The 26971-nt window shown below is 46.7% G+C and overlaps 1 protein-coding gene across 5 annotated transcripts in view; it reads right to left on the reverse strand.

Annotated features, from left to right (window-relative positions):
- Positions 1-3906: 3906 nt before the first annotated feature.
- LOC121685167 (signal-induced proliferation-associated 1-like protein 2) overlaps positions 3907-26971 on the reverse strand; it is a 105328-nt gene continuing 82263 nt past the window's right edge. For 3 of the 5 annotated variants that reach the window (XM_042065522.1, XM_042065523.1, XM_042065524.1), the window contains exons 15-21: positions 25434-25640; positions 21341-21479; positions 15052-15274; positions 11729-11860; positions 7498-7615; positions 6277-6358; positions 3907-4506 (exon numbers count right to left, since the gene is read on the reverse strand). In XM_042065522.1, the coding sequence (XP_041921456.1) occupies positions 4360-4506; positions 6277-6358; positions 7498-7615; positions 11729-11860; positions 15052-15274; positions 21341-21479; positions 25434-25640 (1048 nt within the window). In that variant the 3' untranslated portion in view covers positions 3907-4359. The remainder of the gene's footprint in view (positions 4507-6276; positions 6359-7497; positions 7616-11728; positions 11861-15051; positions 15275-21340; positions 21480-25433; positions 25641-26971) is intronic. The other 2 variants (XM_042065527.1, XM_042065525.1) reach the window with 2 other exon arrangements.

Consider the following 26971-nt stretch of genomic DNA (forward strand, 5'->3'; position numbering starts at 1 on the left):
TGTCTGTGTGAGAGTCGGGTGTGTGATTGTGCATGTGTGCCTGAGTATACAGTATGTTGCGAGGACATACAATGTGTGTATGCTCGCTCATATGTGTAGTGTGTGTAGTGTGTGTGCGAGTCAGTGTGTACAGTAGGCGTGGATCAGTGGCTGGCAGGGCATATGAGGGTTTGGTGGAGGCTTATAAAAACATTGGTCTCCAGCTAGCGTTTATGTGTGTGGACGTGTGTCCACATCTGAGGGTGATAAGGAGGGTGACGTCAGTGTTCCTGCTGCCCCTTTCTCTGCCACAGCTCTGGGCGGGTGAGTGTGCCGTGCTGGATGGTGGGCAAACTCACAAAGAATCCGATCTCGCGTCCGGCGTGCAGGCCGACATTCCCCGTAGTCACAAACGGCAGCTGTTCACCCACAATCCCCAGCAGGGCTCGGCGGATTGGACCACACCCGCACAGCTGTGCCTGTCGTGGGTTCAACCGTAACAGACGGAAGGGAAGAATTGGATTTGGTACCCATGCCCCCCCCCCCAACCCCCACCAACCAGCCCGAAAAAGCAGATAATCGTGCAAAATAAATTATTCAATGACTGTCAGTGTATCCCTGTAGAGGAGAACCCGCATCTGTCATCTTGTCACAACATATCCACCAGTGTGCATTTGTTCGGTATAATTCTGCGTTGTCAGCGGGAGTTCGGCGAGTAAGCAGTGCAACAACCAGTTCATTTGGAAGGCTTAATTTGATATCTCTGAGGTCATCTAGCTCTACCTGAATCCAATTTACCACACACGAAAGATTCAGAAATCTGCTTGTTTTTTCATAACAATATTAACTGCTACATCAAATGGTTGGTGGTTAGGCCTCTTCATCTGGTAACAGGAGTCTGAATAGCTGGGCAAAGACGCAGACTAACGCTAGCAGGTGGTTGATTGTGATTGGGCAGCTTGGCTTGATGATGTCACGGATGACTCATGGTAAAACCTCTGCACAAAACACTTGAAAAAAACTTTGAGAAAAAAAGACACTGTGAATCACCCAGATTTCTCATCCAAAATCATCACAGGGAGTGTTTAGTGATCCTATGTGCTTCAACATGTGTTTTCTGGTGGGAATTTTAACCACTTTTTGTGTGTCAGAACTTTATCTGCTCTCCTCAAAGCATGACTCCTTGCAGCTTAGTCAGCTTTAGACATACAGTACACACAAACACACAACTCCATTAAAAAGAAACCCCCAACCCGACCAGTAAACTTAACCCGCTCCTGGTTAGCCCAGCTTGCAAGCACATGTGCCAACTGGTAACATTTCCCTTGATCCTTGGCCTTAACCATCGTTCTCTGAGCTGGAGCATTATGGGAATGTGGTGGCTTTTCCAGGCCTCCCTCAGGCCATTTTTCTCCCCTTCATTTCTTTATGTCTCACTTCATGTTCCCATCTGAAAGAATTCCACAGCATTTTCCCAGCACACCACTTCAATCCGCTAGCCTCCTCTGATGTTGTCATAGGAATCTCGAAACGGAGACGGATTTATGGCATGCGTCTGCCAACGAGAGGCTGTTTTGTCTTTCTGCGCAGTGATCTATGGATGGTGTAAGAGACGCGATTTTCAGTACTTCCTACTGTACGCTGACCAAAGGCAGACCACCACAAGCATATCAGCCTGCTTTGGCCAAACTGGAATGGTGAAGGGTGAAGCTAGGAAGCAGCTCTCTCGGAGAATGTTCTCCCGACTGAAATAAACACAGACAAGTATGATGTTGATCTAAACGATCATTTTATAATGGTGGTTGGTTACAAAGAAAGTGAGTTTTATGAACCATGCTGGGTCTGCATTTGAAGTGCGTTCTTGCCTGTGTTCCATTCCAATTTTGAGCTGCACAGATTTGAGTATGCTTCAGTTGGACATTATTGTGCTGCTAATAATCAGGCCTTTTCTCGACCACATTGTTCTACACTTCAATGGAGAGTTCTTGAACAATACAGAAACAAAATGCAAAATTTGAGAGACTCTTGATTTGATTTGTGTATACACCATACGTAGATGACGACTACGGAGGCACCATGCGTCTCTCCTCAGAGTTTGCACCAATCCAACCAAACACATTTTCCTTCCCTCCTTCAAAGGTCTCTCATAGGCACTACATTGAATAGGCTGCATCCATGGCAACAACACCCATGGCAACCACATTTCCATTGCGCCCACCAAATTGAGTAAATGGCTGTAACATTGCAAAGCCAGTCAATGACTCAGGCGGGATGGACCAATGAACTAGTCACAGCAGGGACCCAATCACAACCCTTTGAATTTAGATATCTATCTTCAATTAGCTGTACCCTGACATAGAGAGAGAAAAAAACATTTCTTATTCAGCAAGTATTTTACATACTACATTTATTTAAAAAAGCAACCAACGTCCCATCTCAAATGAAACAATTTTACAGAGAAAGACATTTGTAAAAGCATACAAACAACAGACTGTATTCTAGCAGCGTCCAAATGTTGGAATGGAAAAAAGAACAACTCCTTTTATATAGATCTATGTTTTAATGTAGCTCTGGCACGCTATGCACAATACAGCCTAGACAAAGCTACTCCTTTTAGTGCAGAAAATCAAAAACAAAACATTTTTTTAATAAAATAAACAATTTGAGGTTAAATAAGCTTAAATAATGGTGTTAAATACAAGACACTTCATCAAAGTTTCTGTACAACAGATCGACACATTTTGGCATTGTGAGTGGTGGTTCGCTGTGAAAATGACTGCATAAGACCGGTTCCTGCAGAGATGGACAACACACACTCACACAGACTCACACACGCATACACTCACACACATTGAGTTCAGCGAGCCACGGACAAGGCAAGTGTTGAAAAAAACAACAGTAAAACAAAACAAATAACCAAAAAAAACAAAAACAAAATAAAAGCATGAGAAAACAATCCATACACTGTTTATTCTTTTTTAGGCACAGTCTCCTCTTGGTAAAATAAATACAAGCGAAACTTGACAGGTTCACATTTGTTTTATGCTAACCTTTAGGCTATACAGTTCTGCTACTACCACGTTTTATTGCTAGGACATGGCGACAGTGGATAGAAACTATCTGACAAAAAAACCAACACAGATATAATTCATATATATTTAAAATATATATATGAAACACCGGCTATGGAGAGAGCACCTTTTTACTCTTTAAACATTAATGTTAACTGCCAATGATTCTATTGTACAATGTTTGGTTGGGTGAAGAGGACACCTCAAAAAAAAAAAAAAAAACTTTGAAGAGGATAACATTGGGAACTGGGATTGAGATGTCCGGCAAAGGTAGGTCTTGGATTACATTCATTTTTTTCAATTCCTTTCCCAATGTGCTTTGAAGATTTCTTCTGTATGATCATTCTTTTCACAGCCAGCAGAAACTAAGTACCACTTCATTGTGTCCAGTACATTCCATCTGCTTGCTTATCCATCCTTCTCTGTGCTCTGAAATCACGAGTGTGTGTGTGTGTCTGGGTGTGTATTCATCGGTATGTATGTATGTATGTATGTGTGAATATATGTATGTATGTGTGAATGTATGTATGTGTGTGTGTGCACACGTGCCCATAGGAAACATGGCTCCCTCATACACCAGCTTCACAATGCTGGTAGAGGAAGGGGAACCGCCTCATCCATTCCATGGCTGGAGGGGCAATTCAAGCAATGGGGTTTTCCTCAATGATTTGTCCCATGAGGGGCATACACAACACACACACACAGACACAGACGCACACACACACGCACACACACACACACACAGACACAGACAGACGCAGACACACATACACACACACACACACACACACAGACACAGACAGACGCAGACACACATACACACACACACACACACAACTTGTGAGCACACAAAGGCACACACACAGACACACACACACACACACACAGACACAGACACACACACACACACACACAGACGCAGACGCACATACACACACACACACAACTTGTGAGCACACAAAGGCACACACACACACACAGGCAGTTTTCCCTCAGCACGTCTCAAGATCTCTCTGAGCAGACAGTTCCTCTGGTATAATGATGGTGGTGTGTGTGTGTGTGTGTGTGTGTGTGTGTGTGTTTGGGGGAGAGGGGTAGCTGAGTGCCTGTGAGACCCCGACTTGGCCTTGAGGCCTTTTTCTTTCTCTATAAAAGTGATGTCTACTTTCAAGGGTTCCTTCAGCGGTTCTCCCTAAAGGTTCCTCTTCCCTGTCCTAGGGGATGAATAGAGGTGTATGTGTGTGTGTGTGTGTGTGTGTGTGTGTGTGTGTGTGTGTGTGTGTGTGTGTGTGGGGGGGGGGGTTGTGGCTCAGGGCTTCTTGTCAATGGTGTTGAAGAACCACTCAGTGAACTTCCGCAGCTGGGCGGCAGCTGTCTGGCTCTCCTCCTGCAGCCGCATGTTGTCCTGCCTCAGGTGCTGCACCTCCTCCTGCAGGATGGCTTTGTCCTCCTTCTCCTGAGGAGACACACATAGAGCCACGGGAACACATCAGAGCGCGCACACACACACAGACACACACAGCTAATACGCAGAAAAATATATATACATAGATAGATGGATGCATACAGTAGATAGATAGATAGATAGATAGATAGATAGATGGATGCATACAGTAGATAGATAGATAGATAGATAGATGGATGCATACAGTAGATAGATAGATAGATAGATAGATAGATAGATAGATGCATACAGTAGATAGATAGATAGATAGATAGATGCATACAGTAGATAGATAGATAGATAGATAGATGGATGCATACAGTAGATAGATAGATAGATAGGATGCATACAATAGATAGATAGATGCATAAGATAGATAGATGGATGCATACAATAGATAGATAGATGCATAAGATAGATAGATGGATGCATAAGATAGATAGATAGATAGATAGATAGATGGATGCATAAGATAGATAGATAGATAGATAGATAGATAGATGGATGCATACAATAGATAGATAGATGAATAAGATAGATAGATAGATAGATAGATAGATAGATGGATGCATACAATAGATAGATAGATAGATAGATAGATAGATGGATGCATACAATAGATAGATAGATGAATAAGATAGATAGATAGATAGATAGATGGATGCATACAATAGATAGATAGATAGATAGATAGATCTTTACATAGTTCTATACATTATCCCGCATTATCCTGCCAAAACTAAAAAAATAAATGATATGTACATTTGTACAAATGTAACAATACATTTATTGTTACTGTTTCGTCGTGGCTTTTGCTGAGAAACAAATAGTTCGCAACACATGCTGAACTTGAATCAAACATTCTTTAGAACACATCTGATCAACAGTCTGCTTTCACTGTCGAATGAAGATGCCATTGACAGCGGTCATTATTTCAGAAGTCCTTCGACGAAAATAAGGACCCGTAGAACTTTGGGAAAGTCAATAGAGCTTTCTACTTGCATTGTGAAGAGCCATATAATACATTTTGATTAGAAATGGGTAACATGTATATTTCCATATAACAGGCTATTTGAAAGACAGATAGAGTGTATGTTAATAAAAATACCAAAAATAAAAATACCAAGAATACATAATGATGTAGTTATCAATAACTTGAAAAGCGAAAAGGAAATTCTTAATAAATATATTGGACAGGATAAATATATTGACATAAATATCCTTTAAAAAAGTCTTACCAATATATTTGAAGAACATGAACATGAATATGAAGATACATTACATGAGTATACAGTATTATCATATGCAAAATCATTAAGTGACAGGTGTAAGGATTTGCTTTTTTCCTGTTCATTATTTGCCTTTTTGTTTGTACTCAAGCCAAGCATCGAATAATGGAGATAAAATGGGAAGCTGAAAATCTAACATGTACAATATGGCCTTAGTGCGTCATACTGGGCCGGCCATTATGGTGAGTAAGCCTCTGAGCATTGTTACAGCCATGCCTTCCTGTTTGTACCCTTTCCTCACAATGGCGGCGTGCCATTGTGCAGCCCTTCCTAAAATTCACTCAGCACACAAAACCATCGTCCACCTGTGCGTGACAGACTGGGAACTAAGTGACCGTGGCAGGGACATGGGATGCAGGGACAGGTGTAAAACAAATACGCTATGGGGAGAGGGAACATGGGTCGATCAGTGTGTGTGCGTGCGTATGTGTGCGCGTATGTGTGTGTGTGCGCGTATGTATGTGTGTGTGTGTGTGTTTGTTGAAAATGCTACCTTTCTCAGGTCGTACTGCAGCTGCCTCAGAATCACCTCCAGCTGGTTGACTTTGCCTGTCAGAGTGGCAGGAGAGGTTTCCCTGAAGACAGAAAATGAAAGGTTAGAGGGAGGGAGGAGAGAGAGAGAGAGAGAGAGAGAGAGAGAGAGAGAGAGAGAGAGAGAGAGAGAGAGAGCAAACTGACACTATGTCTCTATTACACAGTGAACTAAGTGTCAGGCGTGGGGGCATGCATATAAATCCCAACAGACGATGGCTCTTGCCCATCATGGCATTGTAGAAAGAGAGCTCACAAGATTTGTAGACCGAGCGTGAGAGAGACACAGAGATGAAGAGACACTGCAAGAGATGAAGACAGAGAGAGAGGGAGGAAGAGAAAAGACTATACTGTATAGAGCTATACTGTACGTGTATAGAGATGGGGTGGGTGTGAGCTATACTGTACGTGTATAGAGATGGGGTGGGTGTGAGCTATACTGTACGTGTATAGAGATGGAGTGGGTGTGAGCTATACTGTACGTGTATAGAGATGGAGTGGGTGTGAGCTATAGAGATGGGGTGGGTGTGAGCTATACTGTACGTGTATAGAGATGGGGTGGGTGTGAGCTATACTGTACGTGTATAGAGATGGGGTGGGTGTGAGCTATACTCTATGTATATAATGATGGGGGTGGGTGTGAGCTATAGAGATGGGGTGGGTGTGAGCTATACTGTATGGGGGTGGGAGTGAGCTATACTGGATGTGTATAGAGATGGGGGTGGGTGTGAGCTATACTGGGGGTGGGTGTGAGCTATACTGTATGGGGGTGGGGGTGAGCTATACTGGATGTGTATAGAGATGGGGGTGGGTGTGAGCTATACTGTATGGGGGTGGGAGTGAGCTATACTGGATGGGGGTGGGTGTGAGCTATACTGTATGGGGGTGGGGGTGAGCTATACTGGATGGGGGTGGGTGTGAGCTATACTGGATGGGGGTGGGTGTGAGCTATACTGTATGGGGGTGGGGGTGGGGGTGAGCTATACTGTATGGGGGTGGGGGTGGGGGTGAGCTATACTGGATGGGGGTGGGTGTGAGCTATACTGGATGGGGGTGGGTGTGAGCTATACTGTATGGGGGTGGGGGTGAGCTATACTGGATGGGGGTGGGTGTGAGCTATAGAGATGGGGGTGGGAGTGAGCTATACTGTATGGGGGTGGGGGTGAGCGGCGTGGGTCCTTACCCTGCTTGCAGTGCTGCTCCCTCAGCGGCGGCCACCCTCCTGGTCAACTCCTGAGAGATCTGCAAAGCCTCGGCCCGCTGCATGTCCGTCATGGTGCAGAAGGACGCCACACGCTGGTCTGCAGGGGTCAACCAACCAGGTCACATCAACAAAAAAACACCTTCCCACACACATAGTAGACACCCCACAACATGTGCATGACCAAAGCATCATCAAAGCTCTCATTATGAGACTAGCAAAGAGCATTCATGTTTGGCTGCAATATTATTAATGAAAGCACGATGAACACACACGCACGCACACGCACGCACACACACACACCTATATTTGTGTGTTTCAGAGTTCCTTTTTAGTTTTACTAACCCAAACCCAAAGTCCCTCAATCCCCAAATGTCAGCTTGTTCTCATCTGTCTCAGTACCTTGTCCTATCACACAAGGTTTAAATGAGATATTGGGGATGGGGAGCCTGCAGAGCCTCTGGTGCTACAGCAGCAGGCGTTTGGCAACTGACAGCCTCCTGGCTTGATTCCTGTCTCCTTCCTCTGGCTTCATGTCAGAAAAGTCGCTCGGCGAAATACGACCGCAATATGATGAAACACGTGAAATACCTCCGCATGGTAATAGTGAACAGTAGGACGAGTGGGAGAGGTGTGTGATGTACCGCCTTTTCTTTCGATAAATATCAGAGATCAGGAAAGGGCTCTGCAGGAAAGCCTGCTGCTGGCAATATGCCACTGATGAGAAAAACCATTAGAACCCACCCCCCCCTTCTCTGCCCATGCCGATATGACGGCTGCCCTTGTATAGAGTGAAAGACTAAGGCAAATCTCCCATTTCATTTACGCTCAAAAGGATTTTCTAAACAAGAAATCTCCAAATCTACTCAGAAACAGAAAAGGCAGATCTACCTCTGAGCTAGTGGCTGAGGAGAAAAATGCCTTGATTGCCACACGATTGAGGGATTTTGACTGTAAGGCTTTTTTAATACAACGTTACACTAAGCCCCAGCTTACCAGCGACAAAGCTCTTTTTGGGGGAGTTTGACAGTAATGCTGAGTTGTTCTAGGTTTCTCAATCCAACTTCAGAGCTGTAAAGTGGTCGAGGTACAGTGTGTAGACTGCAGGTTGATGTCTAGTATGACTCACTAAAATGTGTTTCTGTTTTGGAGAAGCATTGTAGCATCATTATTTCAGCTTTCCTCCAGAGTGAATTTCAGTTTGATGGAACTTTGTGACTTTTATTTGTTCTAAGCCTGACAGTTGTGACAGTTGAGTTATTGGGTGAATGTTGAACTGCTGTGTTCCTTTTGCATAAAACAACCAAATACAATATTAGTTAAAGTTGGCATCATGATATATATAAGTTTACAAAGCCACGATGAATGAAAGGACAAAAAAGCATTACACATACAAAGTCAGTCATCTAGAAACATGCCATATCTGATCAAGCACAAATGGATCATAAACGAAAACACATTGCCTGACAAAAGAGAATAAACAAGTCATAATCGGTTCTGGAAGAAGTCAGAACTTCAACTACTGATATGAATTTAATATACACCCCCCCCCCTTTTATTTTCTGCTACTCTGCACAGCCAAAAGGCATCCTGGGAGGTGGTGGGCGGCCCACACATGCAAGCAGTTGAGAGGCTGTAGTAGCCAATCTCCCCCCTTAGCAACATCCCTCTCTGTCTCTGTCCCTTGCCCACTCTCCTTTCTCGGAGCTGCGTTCATGTGCAGCGCCATTTCTTTGCGATTTCTTCCACGAGAGTGACCGGGCAACTGCGTCTGCTTGGCTAAGCAAATGCTCAACAATCCCGACCCAGTCAAAAGGCAATACAGTCCAAATATTTATAAACACCACGGAGCTTCTCAGGCACACACACAACACAACACCCTCACACACACACACACACACAGCAGTCAGTGTGTGGCGATGGAGGGGTGTGTGTGGGGGGGGGGGGGGTTATGCTTGTGATGAGGCCTCAGCACTGAACTCATCAGTGCCTGAGCTGCTGGCATGGCAATGTGGTTGCCGTGAGAGGCGGTCGCCCCGCAGCCAATTAGGCTGTGTGGCATCCGGCCCTCTGATTTCTGAGCAGTGTTAAAAGACAGCCCGTGGGCAGGAACCAGGGCAACACAGAAAGAGATTTAGGCAAGCATGTATTATTCATGAAGGCCTGTGCCTCTCACACTTTTGCTAACTTAACGGTCTCAGGTCATATGTGTGTGTGTGTGTGTGTGTGTGTGTGTGTGTGTGTCTGTGTTTGCATGTCTTGCTACACTCTTGTGCTTGTGCTGCTTGTGCAAATACAGCTTGTGTTCATCCAGGCCACATGTTTCTAGACACCTACACCAGCTGACAAATAAACCAGCAAACAAGCAAGCAAGCAAAAATAAACAAACAATGTAGAATCCCTCTTAGAAGCGTCTGGGCTGGTGAATCAGTGACCTCGAGGTGGCCTTTGTCAGACAGCTGAACTACAGAGCACCATGCATCCAGGAGTGAACATCTAAATGACTTGCCTGTAGGTCTTCGCCTCTGTATAGCTGGTGCCCTCAAAAAGGCCTCAATTTTGCATGGGAAGTTGCACCGCTTTTGCAGCTACAGAAACACAACTGCACCTTTATAACAACATTGTTATCAGTGTGTGTATGAGTGTGTGAGTTGTGCGAGAAAGAGCGAGAGAGAGTAAGGTTTCAAAGCTTTCTAGTGTGGAGCCATTAAAAGATTTGTGGAATGAAGGGTTAATGGGTGTGTTTTATGTGCATACTGTACAGCATTCTCTGTGTTTTCCAAGATGTCATACAGCAACCGATACACGAGAGAGAGAGAGAGAGAGAGAGAGAGAGAGAGAGAGAGAGAGAGAGAGAGAGAGAGAGAGAGAGATAGATAAGAATGAGAGAGAAATAAGACAGACGTTGAGTGAGCTAGATGGGAGATTTAAGGCGTGAGAGAAAAAGCTCTTAGACCACTATGTCAGTATCTTTTAATGGTCTAAAAGCAGGCCAGTTTGCAGTGGCTAATCGTAGATTAGTGCTAACATGACAGATACAGTATGCACGAGACACTCCTCCCAATGCCTGCTGTCACTCTCTTTTTCCCTTTCCCATCTCTCTCACAGTCCTCCAACCTCTCTCTCTCTCTCTCTGAATCCACTATAGAATCATCTGCTCTTTTAGTACTGCTCACACATGGGTGGCTATGGGATTTAAAACAGTAAGGTGTGGCGTATGGAGGGCATTTTAACAGTGGGAGAAAACCACTGCATGTTTCATTCTGTTTAGCGTCAGTGTGCTGTTCAAAAGCCATTACTACTCATCTGAATCATCTAGAGCCTTTAATGTGAGATTGGAATTGCTCTCAGAGATGGATGCTTGCTTTTATGTGCTAACTGTTAAAACACTGGGCCTGTTAGGTATGTCCTGGGAAAATGGTACTTGTTTTTGCTGAACTTTGAGCAAATACCCCTGCCACACTAAATTAGGATCTGCATACGTTACATAAAGTTGGAATGCGTTGGGCCCTATAAACTTTAAAACACTGACTTTGAGACGAATACTAAAGTTATATAAATGCGTGCCTTCTTGAAAGCAAACTATGGCCCCAAAAACCTCTACCAGACAATGTAACATGGACATTAACAATATTCAACCATATTCCATCAATGGGAGTGTCAAGCCAAAAGAAGCAACATCTAAAAAAGCCAAAAACAGAGATGTGCAACTGAAAGGTCAAATGGATATAGTACGTAATAAAACTGAAAAGTGATAATGGACATTTTCACAATTTCATAACTGGAACTGTCTCCATGACACTCTCTCTCTCTGTCACACACACACACACACACACACACACACACACACACACACACACTCCAAGCTTTTACATGCTAATAGCCAGAGGCGCTGGAGGGCCGGCAATTACCCACAACTGGCGGCTGAGTGCTTAATTGCAGACAGCGGTGGTTAGCGCTCTCTTCCTGAGTGGCGTCTTGCTGGGTTTATGGTGCCAAAATTGGCTGAGTATCCCAGCTCTCCAAAAATGGACACTTATCCTTTCAAAAACCCCAAAGCCTTGTGTGTCGTTTTTAGTTATCTTTTTTCCCCCTTCTTGCAGCGTACATGGTAGAACAGGACGCGCAGTCTTTCGCACACACCAACCCACAAGCGCAGTGGCATGTGGGGTGGGCCAAAATGGGAAAGAGGGTGGGGGTTGTTTCCACGTACCTTCGAAGGCTCGTGCTGCATCAACCAGGTGCGACCAGTCCAGGTCGGAGGCCACATCTGGCAGGGGCATGAGCCCCGGGTCTGTGAATTTGGCGCGGTCGGCGAGGGAGCCGTCGGAGAACCAGAACTCATCTGCGGGGACAGACAGGTCAGACTTTGGTCAGCCTGATGGAGCAGACTCACGCTGGATACTCTTATTTATAGTTCATAGCTCTGCTATGGTGGCTCTGCTTCAGGGATGATGGCTTTAGAAAATAGTGTGGCATGCCTCTAATACCAATGACGATGTTGAATTTCGGCCCTTATTTTATAAAGGGACGTGATGCTGTGAGAGGGTAAAGCTAATCAGAATTAAGTGTACACGGTATTCTTGACAGTTCAGTTACCCACAACACCCAGGAGAAATCACTGTGGCGCTTCAATAAATTACAAAATGATGCACGAGTCAATTTAAAAACCCTCTCCTGTCCCGTGGGGCATACGGTAATATAAGTGTGTGTGTGTGTGTGTGTGTGTGTGTGTGTGTGTGTGTAAGTGCTTTAAGTCTGATGGCTCTAGCTCTGAAGCAGCAACAGTGCTTAGGGTCCTGTCAGCTCACTCAGGCCTATAGGCGTAAACTTCTGCGTTCACGCAAAGTGGATATATACGTAGCATACTAATTTTACTGTTGTAGACACCTCTCAGTCAGTGCACATGCTAGATCACTCAATGACGGCGTCTGAAACAATATTTCTAGGTCATGTGAATCTACTGCAAAGATTTATTTTTTAAAGATGTTTTTCTGCCCCTTTATAACTATACTCTATCTAATTAGTGATACCAATGCTGGTTGTCTAATCAGCCTTGATTCACTGAAGCATGAAATAAATGAAACTCCCACTTTATCTGTGGGTCTCCAGTACTTTGTACCGACACAAAACGTTTGGTCATGCGTGGGCAGTCCATGGAGACTGTACTGATGACGAAATTTGTATCAAGCGTGTAACTGCACCAAGCCGTGATGCAGAAGTCCACTTCCCGCTTGCGTCATCAGCTGACTGACGCTGCGCTCAGAGTTGGCCTCACACATCTATGCTTGGCCAGCTAACAGCCTCAGAGAATGGCCAGTATGATGAAGCCCGTCCTAGCATCTGAACATGTAATTGTTGTTTATCTCTGCATGTTTTGTGCATGTGTGTGTGTGTGTGTGTGTGTGTGTGTGTGTGTGTGTAAGAGTGAGTGAGTAAGTCTGCGTATGTGTGTGTTTGCGATAGGAGTCCAAACAACACAACAGCTTGAAATCAAAGTAGCTTTCTTGTTTATCGTCATCACTGCCTGCCTTTCCCCGTCTCTACCTCCCTACCTCTCCGCTCTCTTGCTGAATAGACGGACATCTTAAGAGCCTTTTAAGTGAGCGCCTGGTGAGCTCGGATTGACATTTCAGGTGAAGCTTTTGTCCCCCGCCAGCCCGCCTCCTACTCCTCGGAGCCCTGTACATGCCCAAATTGCCCAGGTATTCTGTGGCCAGACGAGGGTAAAAAGCCAGGAAAGGAGACAAGGAGGGGATAGAGGGGGAGCGAAAACAGCTACTGAACAAGCTGTCAGCAGCAATCAGGCCTCCATCAGGGGATGATGGCTACGGTGGGAGTGGAGGATGGAGGGCCTTTCACAATCAATCTCCTCTCTTTTGCACAGCTCACATGCACAGCAAACAACTCGGGAGGACAGTCAGACATTGGAGACACAAGGACATACACAGGAAAAGGAATGAGAGAAAGAGAGAGAGGGAGGGAGAGAGGTGGAGAGGAGAGTGGTGCATCTTCCCAAAGTACTGTACCACACAGCACCTATTCCAAATTCAGCTCTAAAAAACTGCAAAGAATGTTAAATCATGACATAATTCATTATGGTGATTTCTAAACTGAAGTGTTTGGCTAAATGATCAATTATGGTGTGATACTTTGATGTGATATGTGATCCACCTGGTCTGACAAAAAACTGTAGTATTACATCATGTGTCAAATGTAAGGCTGTCGTTTTGACAAACGACAAATTGCACGGGTCTTACACTGTCTGAATCAATAGGCCGATCAAAGTCGGTGGATCATTACAAGTCAGTATGGCAATGCAGGTCACCAAGCCTGCTTGGTTCCTTCAGCTCATCCATATTCACTCCGCTCCACCAGTGAGGCGGCTCAACTGTGACAGGTGTCTGCTTCACACGCGCCGAGCGTGCTCCGTGGCAGGCGACAAACTGTTTCCTCCGCAGCTTTTAATTAACAACGCAGCCGAGCGAGGCCTGCTTCGACGCGTACCGCCACGGTCATCAGTGACGCGACGCGAGCATGTGTCGGCACTTCCCTCTCCGGTGAAGATTGCTGGCGCGTGCTACTGTAGGTGTGGCGGGGTGACACACTAATCAAAGCCGGAAATAGAACACCACCACACCGTGAACGGCACACCTCCCCGTGTTCCACTGACTTCTCATCCACGTCTCAACATGTGTGTTAATGCACAGCAAATATACTGCTGGAGTCTGTTAAAGACGTGGAAAACACACCATTTCTCATACAGGAACACGTGCACTTTGTGTTCCCCCATGTTTCACTGACTTCACATCCACATCTCAACATGTATGTTACTGCACATCAAATGCACATGACAAGCTATAAAACACCATTTTGCATATAGACGCGGCAGTGTGGAAACACCCAAATACATGTGTGTGATGCAATTTCATATAACACAAAGCAAATTGTACATTCCTTTAGCCCAGATCAATCTCAAGAGGGCCCCCAGGACTTCAATCTTCACTAGCTACTGACACATACAGTAAAATGGTGATTTGACAAGTCAATTAACTGACCATCAATCACTTAACAAGATCGGTCAAGAAGCTGAATTCAATATGCCAGTATAGGAAGACTCTAGTCTGGTTATGTGGGTCTCATTAGACAACCCCAACCCGACTATATCCCTTGACTCTCTAAAAATACATTCTTCCCACTACGATATAAGCTCAACTGCTACACCAGTCAATAACTGTAGATTCTGTGAATTCTACAGCCACCCGTGTTAAACCTGTATCTGCCTGGTCTATAGCCATCAGTGTTAAACTTGTATCTGCCTGGTCTATAGCCGCCAGTGTTAAACTTGTATCTGCCTGGTCAATAGCCACCAGTGTTAAACTTGGATCAGCCTGGTCTATAGCCACCGGTGTTAAACTTGGATCAGCCTGGTCTACACCCACCAGTGTTAAAAATTGTAATAGCCTGGTCTACATTCACCAGTGTTAGCTTAATTTGTATTGGCCTGTGTTTGGTGGTGCAGGGAAGGGGACTCACTCCTGAGGTTGGAGCTGGGCTGGCAGATGCCCATCCTGGGGGGCAGCGTGCTGTGGTAGGCTGGCGTGGAGCTGAAGAGGATGTCGCTGGGCATCGCCTGGTCCAGCATGGAGCTGCGCGAGCTGGAGTAGGATGAGCCCTTCCTGTTGCTGCTGCACACGCTCTCGTCCGACAGCGTGCGGTAGAGCGAACGCCGTGGGGACAGACTGCCGGACGCAGACGACTGAGGAGAGAGAGAGACAGAGAGAGAGAGAGAGAGAGAGAGAGAGAGAAAGACCGAGAGCGAGAGCGAGAGAGAGAGAGAGAGAGAGAGAGACCGAGAGAGAGAGAGAGAGAGATGTTAATGTTATGGCTTCTTTTCCCCCCACACATTTTATACCCATTTCACACGATTTCGCAACCCTTCTGCGCAATGATATGGTTACGCCAATGAAGCTTCTTTGGAGTGAAGTGAATTGAAAAACAAAGTGAGTGTACAGTATGTGAGAGAGGGAGAGAGAGCGACAGAACAGAGAGATGGGAAAAGAAACAAACTGTCTAGTGATACTGTCAGAGAAATGAGAGAGGGATTTGTGGTTTCTCATCAGTGTTCCCAAGAGAGACAGACAGACAGATGAGACGCATCAGGAATCATTAAGGAGACTGGAATCATGACTGGTGATTGGCACCCCAAAGCCAACCAGCAGTGTGTACGGGAGGCCATTTATGACAGGCAGCAGAGAGGAGAATAAATGACAAACAGCAGAAGAGGCAGCAGCAAGAAGCGGAGGTAGAGGAAGAATGAGAGGAGGAAGAGGGTAATGATAGAAGGACTGCATTTGGAAGGAAGGGAAAAAGATGTCAGGTCCTTCTATATAAAAAAAGTATGGAAGGACCTGACAAACATGAAAGCAGGAGGAGGAGGGAGGAGACAAACACAAGGTGACGTCCAATCATTTGATGCAGCCCTCACTTCCATGATACTTGCCTGGGGAGGGGCTGGAATCTGATGGAAGCAGATATGATATGTGTGTATGTGTCTTTGTGTGTGAATCTGTGGCTGTCTCAAACCACATACTTCTGTCAGTACACTGCTAGTGTGCACTGAGCGCTTTTGGTGCCCACTTTTCGATGGTTAGTATTGTCCCAATATCTGCACTATACACACAAAGTAAGTATTTGAAGAGTGCAAGTAGATGGTTTAAGACACAGCCTGTGTGTGTAGTGTATGCATGTGTGTCTGTGTGTGTGTGTGTGTGTGTGTGTGTGTGTGTGTGTGTGTGTGTGTGTGTGTGTGTGTGTGTGTGTGTGTGTCTCTTGTCTTGTAGTGGAATAGGGTTTTTAATATTTGGACACAGTGTTGGTGCTTGAATCCGGTTTGCCAGTTCAACTAAAAGAATCAAATCTGTGCATTGGCACAATGTGTGTGTGTGTGTGTGTGTGTGTGTGTGTGTGTGTGTGTGTGTGTGTGTGTGTGTGTGGGATGGAAAGGTAGCTAATGAGGCGAGGGCAGGGTGGAGAGCAGAGTCCTGAGGAATTAGGAGCTAAGGGGGGGGGGGGGGGGTAGCAGTGAGGTCTGCCTGATCTACCACCACCAGGGAGGGAGGGTGGGCACAGGGGTCACTGGCTCTGCGTTCACCACATCAGCCACGTTGGATTAGACCACGCAGGCGTAAGAGCCACTGCTGCCTACCACACCACCACAGGAAGTGCTGAGTGAGTGCTGAGTGACTGAGTGACTGGCAGGGGCTCGGAGAGTTGGACTGGAGTTGAGGGAAAACAAGCATGTGGCCATGATTTAGTGAAGAAAATAGAAAGGGCAGAGTGAGAGGGGGGGGAGGGAGGGAGGGAGGGAGGGGGTGCGCTCAAACATGCAGCTGACACGACACAACCTGCTAGAGAGATAGAGAGAGAGAGAGGGAGGGGAGGGAGAGAGAGAGGGAGGGAGGGGTGCGCTCAAACATGCAGCTGACACGACACAACCTGCTAGAGAGATAGAGAGAGAGGGAGGGAGGGAGGGAGGGAGGGAGAGAGAGAGGGAGGGAGAGAGAGAGATGGAATAAAAGAGAGGGACCGGGACAGAGCATGCAAAAGCTTTTGATATACTGTATTTGCGTGCAGTAAGGATACTGAAGTAGTATTAAGAGATTTTTCTATAGAGCTTTGTCACTCATTTCCCTCTCCCTCTCCCTCTCTCCCTCTCTCTCTCTGTGACTTGACCGAAGTCACAGTTGCGTGCTACATGGATTTTGACGGATTATAAACTTTTATCTGTCTTTAGCTTTTTTTCCCTTTTCCTTACTCACAGACATACTGAACATTCCTACTAAAAACACACACATACAGTACACACACACACACACACAAAAGAAACAAACACATACATCAAAAACAGACAGCATGTGCACATAGTAGGATGTGACCTCACAGCAGCAGCCTTTCAAAAAGAAAGCCTGGGAACTCCGATGAAAGCCCCATTTACCCAAAGCGTGGGCCACTATAAATAAACCACACGTCTCTCTCCTCTCTCCTCATGCAGCTGGGTGTCATTCAGAAACCAGGGTCCGTTGTTCCTTTTGCCAGGGCCACAAGAAAAGAGACCATATACCGTATAAGGCCTGATGAGCCGTCGGCAGAGCAACCCGCAGGTGATTCTACACACTGCGATGCATTTCCCAATGGAATGCTGGGACACCCTGTGCCATATGCAACAAAAGATGGGGCCATTCAAAGCTCCATAGTGTTGCCTGGACGAGTCCTTTTTTTAATGGACATGAGACGGTGGCTGTGGTGGTGGCATAGCTGGCAGCGCTCACTGAAAAGGTCTGGGTCGGAAAATGCTCCCTATTGAGGTGACAGTGGGTCAGGCGGGGAACGACGGGTCAAGAGGGCTAGGGGTGGTTTTGTTTGGTGGGAATCACTTTGTGTGTGTATTGACATGCGTGTATGTCTGTGTGTGTGTGCGTGCATGCGTGCGTGCGTGTCCCAAAGGGGACATTCCACCAAGGCTAGACGCAGTCTGCTTCACCACAGTGGAAAGCCACCAAAATGGCGTAGATCACTTGTGTTGCGTTCCTGTCAACAATTGGGAGCCGAGGGCTTTTAGATCAGACTGGAAAAGCCACAGGAGCGTCACTTCATCTCACTCTGTTTAATTGAAGTCCATTGCAGGGTTTACGCAAATGATGAACATTTTCATAGTCTTCTGCACCAGCACTTAAAGGACATCAGAAGCAGGCTGACGGCACTATTATGTTTTTCACCAAACTATGACCAAGTGGACCTGACACGCTTTGGCCTTACGAAGATTGTCCATTCAATTGCATCATCATCAGCCCATCATCGAGGAGCCCATGTCAGTGGTACTCATTGGCCAGAATGGGTTATTTCTCTGTTGTTTCTATATGGTTTCTTTATAAGAGTAACTCCCATAATATGTTATATGTATATAATAATAATAATAATATTATATGGCCTCTGTGCATAAAACAGAGTTCTAAACCCATGAACCCCCCCCCCCCCCCCCCCCCCAACATACAAACAAACTCCCCACCTCATGAAGTACACACACACACTCACACACACACACACACTCACAGAGCTTGCATTCTAATTGCCGAATGAAAAGCGAATGAAACTGGGGAATGAAAAGCGTTTACAATTTCACAGAGAGCATCCTCTCTCTCTCTCTCTCCATCTCTGAGGTCATACATTCAAGTCCTCTCTCAATTGCTCCCCAGGGCTTGGGCTGCTTATCCCTAGAGAAAAGATAGCTTGCAGCTTGTTTCCAGCTCAACTGTTGGACTGGAGAAGTGTTTTTCTTTCCCCTTCATTCAGTCCTTGTCAATCTGCTCAAGGTTAAGACAGCTTCATATTGAAAATATTTTGCCTGTTATTGCCAAACAGCCTGGGTCAGCATGAAATGCTACACATAAAATGCAGGCAGTACAATACAACACAGCAGGTAGGTGGAATTTAAAAAAAAAGATATTGGTTGTTTATTGTCTGGCTGGGGAGAGAAATATTTGGGAAGCCACAACGCATTTGAATGAGTTTGCCATTAGGTAGAGCTCTCGAAAAACAGTGCTTCTGACAGAACTATTCGGAGTCATTACACTGCCTCGTTACGAGTCGTTGCCAATAGTCAGTGTAAAAATAACCCTTGAGGCTCTCAGGGGGAATGCTTCTTTCTGCCTAAAACTCCGTTCCAGTGCAGCAAGACGAGTGGAGAGAAGCATTCTGGCGTCGTCCTCCTGCGCTGCGGTGCCAGGAGGAAGTTCCAGCAAAGTCCAAAAGAGAGTCGGCTCTGACCGCTTGCTATTACATCTCCTCCCAACCGAGCCTCACATTAACTCACACACAATGAGACGATGTGTCAGAGCAGTAGGGCGCTCACCGCCGTAGCAGCATGGTCGGTATCATCAACACACATGCCCACGGTCTTCTCATTCCTACAGGCAACAGCTGGAATTGAGGCCACAGCTCTAAAGATACCATCCAATAGAAGCTCACACATGGCGTGCGTGTTCCCAGTACTCCCCTTCTAGAACGTCATGCGGAATGCTCTATGGATCTGTTATTCCCAGTGAATCCACGGTTGTTAGCACTGTTAACTGTGAAATGGGCGCTAGCTTCAAGGCCTGTCTCAGTCCAGAGCACCTCAGCTGTCAGCCCCTCACACACACACGCACACACACACACACACAGAGGCTCAGAGGCTCAGAGGCCCTGAGGCAGAGGGGCTAGTCCAGTTCAGGTCAGCTGGAAGTGCCAGCGTTGGCCAGACACACAGTTTGCCCATGACAAAGCCAAGGAGTGACCACAAAAAATGCAGGCTGACAAACGAGTGTGGCCGAGCTGCGGCTGCCGCTAAAGGAGCCGCATCAGAAATGGGCCATCGGCCGGCCTCGCCTTGGGCCCGTCCCTTTTCTCTGTGGCCGTTTCTGGACCCTTTCACCCCAAGAGCCCTTTCGCACTTTCATGCCACGTTCCTATAAAACTCATTAAACTATGCTTGAAACATACCGTTATGCACACAGACAGCCGCATGCCCTCGCAAACAAAATAAATAAATAAAGAGAGCACTGGGAAAGAGAAATGAGTTAGGGCGGACTTTGGCTTTCGTTCCACAAGCTCCATCACAATTACAGCAGGGAGTAGGAGTAGGCCAACATGATTGCTCTATGGCTTTCCACAGCTGCTGCTGCCATGCACACTTCCCTCTGCATTCATAAAGTGAAGAGCAGCTTGGCCCTGAGGCCCTGGAGAGGCACAGACACACCACCCCTTCTCTCTGCTCCACATGCTATGGCTGACAGAGCACCCCTCCTCTCCTCTCCTCTCCTCTCCGCTCTTCTTTCCTCTTAAAGGCTGGGATGCAGTAGCACATTACACACCCGCTAAAAATAGCCCATTGTACAGGTCTGCTGTCCCTTCCTGAAAGATAATGGACAGGGGAGGGCCGAAGGGGGGTGGTGGAACGTAATTACCCGTGTCGCCAGGAGGAGAAATGGAGAGGGGGGGCAAGGGAGTAAGGGAGTGTGTGTGTGTGTGTGTGTGTGTGTGTGTGTGTGTGGGGGGTGGGGGGTTGGGGTGGGAGACTGGGGACATCAAACACAGACGACGCACCCTGTTCCAACTTCCCCCAATTTAATCTATGACATCCAGACTGAGCAAACTCAGCCCCGTGCGCTAATAAATTAGATTAGGCAAACAATTTCTCAACCCCCTTCCCCACAGCAGAGAGAAAAAGAGAAAGAAAGAGAGAGAGAGAGAGAGAGAGAGAGAGAGAGAGAGAGAGAGAGAGAGAGAGAGAGAGAGAGAGAGAGAGAGAGACCCCTTTTGTGTTTGTTTTCTGTGTGTGTGTGTGTGTTTGTTTCTGCCTTTAAATAGACGTGAAGAGGAGCAGAGTGAGTCCGTGCTGCAGTGGAGATCAGAGACGGGCTGATAAGCTGCAGATGTCTGTCCTGTGTGCTGAGGCCATCAGACATGTGATTCAGGCCGTGCACACACATAGCTCACAGCCACGCTACTTATCTGTGTTTACACACATGCACACACACACGTAATTACCCAAGGCAATCAGATAATTGGGACATGTTACCCACCGCACACCCTCAGCAGGTGTCTTAGTGTGTGTTTTTGTGCTGGCCGTTGGAAGTCAAACACCAACACGCAAAGCAATAAAGCCATTAGTCTCAGTCTTGGGGGATAGTGTTTGTGTGTGCATGGTGTGTGTGTGCATGGTATGTGTGTGTGTGTGTGTGTGTGTTTGTGTGTGTGTGGCATGGAGGCCAACGGGCCTGCTCACCTTCCTGTGTCCATCCTCGCCGGGCGGGCTGTCCGGCAGCGCCATCATCTTCAGGTACTCCTCCTTGGACATGCCCGGCTGCAGCTTCCCTCGCTCACTCTCCCGCATCCTGCTGGCCATCTCGGCGGCGTACATCTGCCTGTGAGGGTGACACAGAGCATCACAGGAGGTCAAAAGTGGGCAAAGCACTGGGATGGGGGTTGTAGAGCTCACCCATCTGCTTGGGCTGTGGCAGGGGGACACAGGCCACATCTCCCTGGGTGGAGAGGAGTGTGGCTTCAGGGTGTGTCAGGAGGAGCAGAGTGGGAAGCTCTTAGACATGCCGGAAGTCAAGAAGGAGAAGATGCAGGGTTTGAGTGCCTCAACCACAACTCTCCTGGCTGGGTCAGCCATGTTTAGTGTGAGCGAGAGAGGGGCAGGAGAGAGTGAGGGAAAAGAAGAGGGAAAAAACAAGGAGACGGGAGGAGAGGAGTGAACATTTTTGCTGCTAAATGAGAACAAGGTGCAGACAGAGGGATTGAGCAAGGAGGTTAAACACCAGGTTAGATCAAAACAGGAGGGACATGGAGGTTACGGCTGCTTGTGCTACACATGGATGGGGTAACTACATCTCAACGAGCAGGCACAAATTACAGTCACTGCCTTGCTAGATGACATGGGCTCTTGTGGTTTTTGATAGGCTTTGCTATCCGAGTACTCTTTCATAAGCCTGATGTGGTTTAGGCAATCAGATACCAATAGATAGAGTCAAGGTGGAGATGGAGCCAGGCACAGATAGAATGGCATGAGAGGAGAGAGAGAGAGAGAGAGAGAGAGAGAGAGAGAGAGAGAGAGAGAGAGAGAGAGAGAGAGAGAGAGAGAGAGAGAGAGAGTTGGTGGTCACTGAACAATGCTGTGACTTCATTCTGCGAACCTATGAGGTGGACGAAGGGCCTGGCAGGGTGTTACACAGCCACAGGGAGAAAGAGAGAAAGAGATAGGGAGTCGAGTCCCCCTCAGTCATGGGCGTACTGTACCTATAGGTCTCTCTATACAGCGTACATCTCACAGTATGCTTTTGAGATATTTTCATATTGCAACAGCTGTATTAGTTTCATAATGCAAAAAGCTTTGAGCAATGTGCCACACCCAGAGAAGCGACATTTGAATATCTGCTGCAACTGCAGTCTCTTACTAGCTCTGCCAGAGAGCATGACCTGTTGGCCCTGTCACATAGCCTGAGGGTACTGTGTGTGTGTGTGTGTGTGTGTGAGTGTGAGAGAGTGTGTAGTTGTGTATGTGTGAGCGAGAGTGTGTGTATGCATGCATGCGTCATTGTTTGTTTGCGTCAGATTGCAATGGGTTGTGTCAGAGGGTTTCAACAGAACAAGCCAAGGAGGGACCTGTGAAAGGCATTGGGTGTAGTAGTAGTGACTGTGGTGGTGATGGTGGTGGTGGTGGTGGTGTGTAGGGGGGGGGGGGGGGGGGGTTTAGCTATAACAAGGGGATGTCAAAACAAGTGAATCACTGATGCATGCTGGGAAACTCTTCAGCCCCAGGCTTGGCTGGCAGCTGTGCTGAGCCATCCAGACACCATGTGGCTCTCAGGGGAGGGCTGGGAGAGGGAAGTTAGGGTCAGGAGGGGTTATCAAGGGGGCAGGCTGGCAAATGCCAAAAGGGCAACACTGTACAGTATACCTGGAACGCTCGGCTAGGGTCTTAAGGAGAAAAGCTAGCAAACTCTCAGCTCCACTGTAGCAGACGTCACAGAAGCAAAATGCAAGCAGAAGAAAATAAATAAATAAATAAAAAAGATAAAAGGAATAACAGCATTAAAAGAATCGGTTAGCAGAGCCCATAACTGTACAGTAGTTAATTGAGCAGAGAGTGATGAAAACAACTGAGAAAGTACAGAGGAAACTAGCTAGAGCTCAGAACAATACTGGAACAACATTTATCAAGAGACGAGAGTTACATAAGAGGATTTAAAAGAAACAGTTAGATGAACAGTGTAGGGTGGTTAACAATGTTAAATGGCTTTTTACAATGTTTAGACAGAAAGAAAAACATACCAGAGCTATCCATCAAACTGGTAGTTAGAAGTTAATTTCACCCCCAAAAATAAATTATGGAGCTTGACGAAGGCATTATCAGTTTTTCTCACTCTTACACACAAACAAGCATACACAACCACCTACCCATGCACACACACGCACACACACACACACACACACACACACACACACACACACACACACACACACACACACAAAATCAACCATACGCAACTACTTACCCATGCACACAAACACACAATCAAGCACACCAACACATTCATATAAACGCACACAGAAAAAGCACATAGACAGGCACACGCACAGACACACCTGAATAAACCCATTACATACACACACACACTATTTTACCTCAGGCTACCAATGGTTCACCATCACAGAACTGTTCAATCAGCTCATTACCCACTATACTGCTCCTAACACTGTCTCCCTGAGGTATTACTCCCTAACACACACCACACACACACACACACACACACACACACACACACACACACACACACACACACACACACACACACACACCACACACACACACACACACGGCCACTTCTACATAGCAGCTAGTACACAACACATGGTGAGCGTCTGTTAAGGGGGCCGCATCCCAAAGTCCTGGTGTGGCGTCAGACACGGGACATGGGGATGGGGGGGGGGGGGGGGGGGGGGTGGAGCGAGACGGCTAGCGAGAGGGCTTCAGAGGAGCCGATCGATAAGCGCTAGTGACAGGAGCCCCTTATGGGCCGCCTGCAGACGGACGGAGCAGACCTGTCCGCTCCAATCAGGCCCTGTGACCTGCGCCCAGCACCCAGGTAAAGAGCACGAGATGTGACAGCCTTTGCCTGAGCTAAGTGCACTGAGCCACACGCTAAAAGGATGGGTAAAGGACCGCAATGCTAGACAGCTCTTTATATTGTAGTATATTGTTATTTCTATAATATTATTATAGAGTTATTTCAATCCTGTGTCATTTGGGCTGTGAATAGGAAATACACAAATAATTCTACACTCTACATTAAATATACAGACAATGCTGTAGTGGCATAGTACCATCCATAATTAGCATAATTGACAAGTACTATCCGCAGGGTGTTGTCTTGGAAATCATTTTGGCTATTTTTCCAGGATAAATCAAATCTAGACTATATTTCTCAATCTCCCTGAAACAAAAACATAATGGTTGTGCTGTTCAGTAGCTTCAGTAGACTCATTCTAATGTCAAAACAAAGCATTTCACTTAAAGCAGACAACACTCTCTAATGAAATACTCAACTGCTAGAATAGAGTGCAACTGTGCAGGAGGACAAATTTTCTCCCCTTGTTAGCCATTCACTCTTAAGTGGCCATTCTCTCCAGCTGGACTTCTAATCAGATGTCATTTGCGGGCAAAATTGCCCATCATGCTAAGAGCCTATTGCCGGCCTTTTGTGCGTAGAGAGCACATCCGTTCGCCAGGTCACCATCACGAGAAATGACAACAACAAGTGAAAACGAGTGCGTCAGACGGAGAGCAGACAAAGACTACCGTCCCCGCGTCCTCGGGCACTCACGGCCTCCAGTGTCCCCTTTTCATGTCCCAGCCCAATTGTCCTCTTTCACTGGCTGGGTCTGACTCACACACACACACACACACGACAAAGCACTCCGCCACTCAAAACTCCCTCACACTTTCATCTTTGTCCATCAGCCTGTCTCTCTTACTTTTCTTTTTCTTGCTCATACATGTACACAAACACACACACACACACAGACACAGAAGGTGACCCACTGTTCATGACCTATGCACACAACAAGCACAATGTGCTGTAACTAAAGCAGAACACCCAATACAGATACAGACGACAAAGCACTCCACCACTCAAAACTCCCTCACACATTCATCTCTGTCCATCAGCCTGTCTCTCTTACTTTTCTTTTTCTTGCTCATACATGTGTACACACACACACACACACACACACACACACACAGACACACACACACACAGACAGACAGACAGACAGACAGACAGACAGACTCAAGCACACACAGCCCCACTCACCCACACCCTGACAGGCTGGGCGGCTCCGTGAGGCTGGGCCTGTCTTCGGTGCGTTTCCTGCGCGCGTGCGTGTGGCCCTCCTGTCCGGTGGCGGCGGCCCCGGGGCCCGGGCTGGGCCCCGCAGCGCGGAGGGGGGACCTGTGGAGGTCGGGGGAGACGCTGTGCAGGGATCCCCGCGCACGGGGGCTGCCTGAGTGGTGGGAACCACTAAGGCCACAACACAGGGTGGGGAGGGAGAGGAATGGAACACATGTAGTCATGACTACAGAAAAATAAACAAACAAACAAACAAACAAACAAACAAACAAGCCTACAGGTGTTTGTATATTGACACAAACATTGGCGCCATCTAAATCCAAATAAAAACAAAACAAAACAAAAATCAGATAATTTTGTGTTAACAGAGAGAGGATCCACATGGAGTTTTGGTTCATCTGCCTGTGAGCTGGCAAGGCAAACAGCTAGATACAAGCTACACGTTACACTGGTACAGTGGTAAAGCTGTTCTTTTGGTTTGAACAAAAGTAATTACCAATAAAAAGATTTCAAAACAAACAAAAAATGAAACTGATGAAATATTAGCTCAATGTCTTTGCAACCAAGACCCCTTGCATAGTACGCTCTTTTATGTTCCTTTTAATTTTTTTTCTCTCTTTATGACGAGTCTGATGTTTGACAGTGACACGAAGACTTTTGCTCTCCTTTAAAGATGAGAGCGTGGGTGGACAGACCTGACAAACCTCTGCTGACCCATCAGCACATGCAACTCGCCCTTCTGTGATGGAAGTCCCAATGCCCCCCGCCACAGACCGCAACCTTTAGCATCAGCCCTCTCCCACAATCATTACCAGACTACAACTGACCAGAGGCGGCCAGCTCCCCTGTCCACATAAGTCTCTCACACACACACACACACACACACACACACACACACACACACACACACACACACACACAAACACGAGAGATGGATAACTGTGGCTTTGGTCTCCTGTCCATACTGATTAGATCACACAGAGCGCCTTGCATGTCACACACAGCATGTCTGCCACTTTGGGTCACGTTCAAGCCAAACAGAATACTGCTCTTTCTCTAACCTGCAGTGAAAGGTCTTCATCATAGCCAGTGAGGGACAGTGAGAGACAAGGAAACATGTTGAGACAAAATCTGTGAAAGCACTACGTCTGTATTAAAAATATAATAATAAAATATTAAAAACATTTTTCTCTCTTGAACATGCCGCAGTATTTGCACAAAAATACTGTACAGTTCTGTCTTTTACCACTTTCACTCTGGGCCTCTAGCAGAGGGGATATGATAAAAGCAGGCAGAGGCTGTGGAATCGTGGAGTTAGGTGTCAGACAGCATCTAGTCAAACAGCAGAGATCTGGAGCAAGATGCCACCGATCCTACCAACCATATCTGCACACACACACACACACACGCACACACACTTTTGAGTAGCCGTCACCTGAGCTAAGAGGCTGCAGGTCACTCTCTCTGCAGGAGACATCCACCCGCCCACCCACCCACGTGCC

Source organism: Alosa sapidissima, chromosome 16, assembly GCF_018492685.1.
Source record: "Alosa sapidissima isolate fAloSap1 chromosome 16, fAloSap1.pri, whole genome shotgun sequence".
NCBI classification, from domain to species: Eukaryota; Metazoa; Chordata; class Actinopteri; order Clupeiformes; family Clupeidae; genus Alosa; species Alosa sapidissima.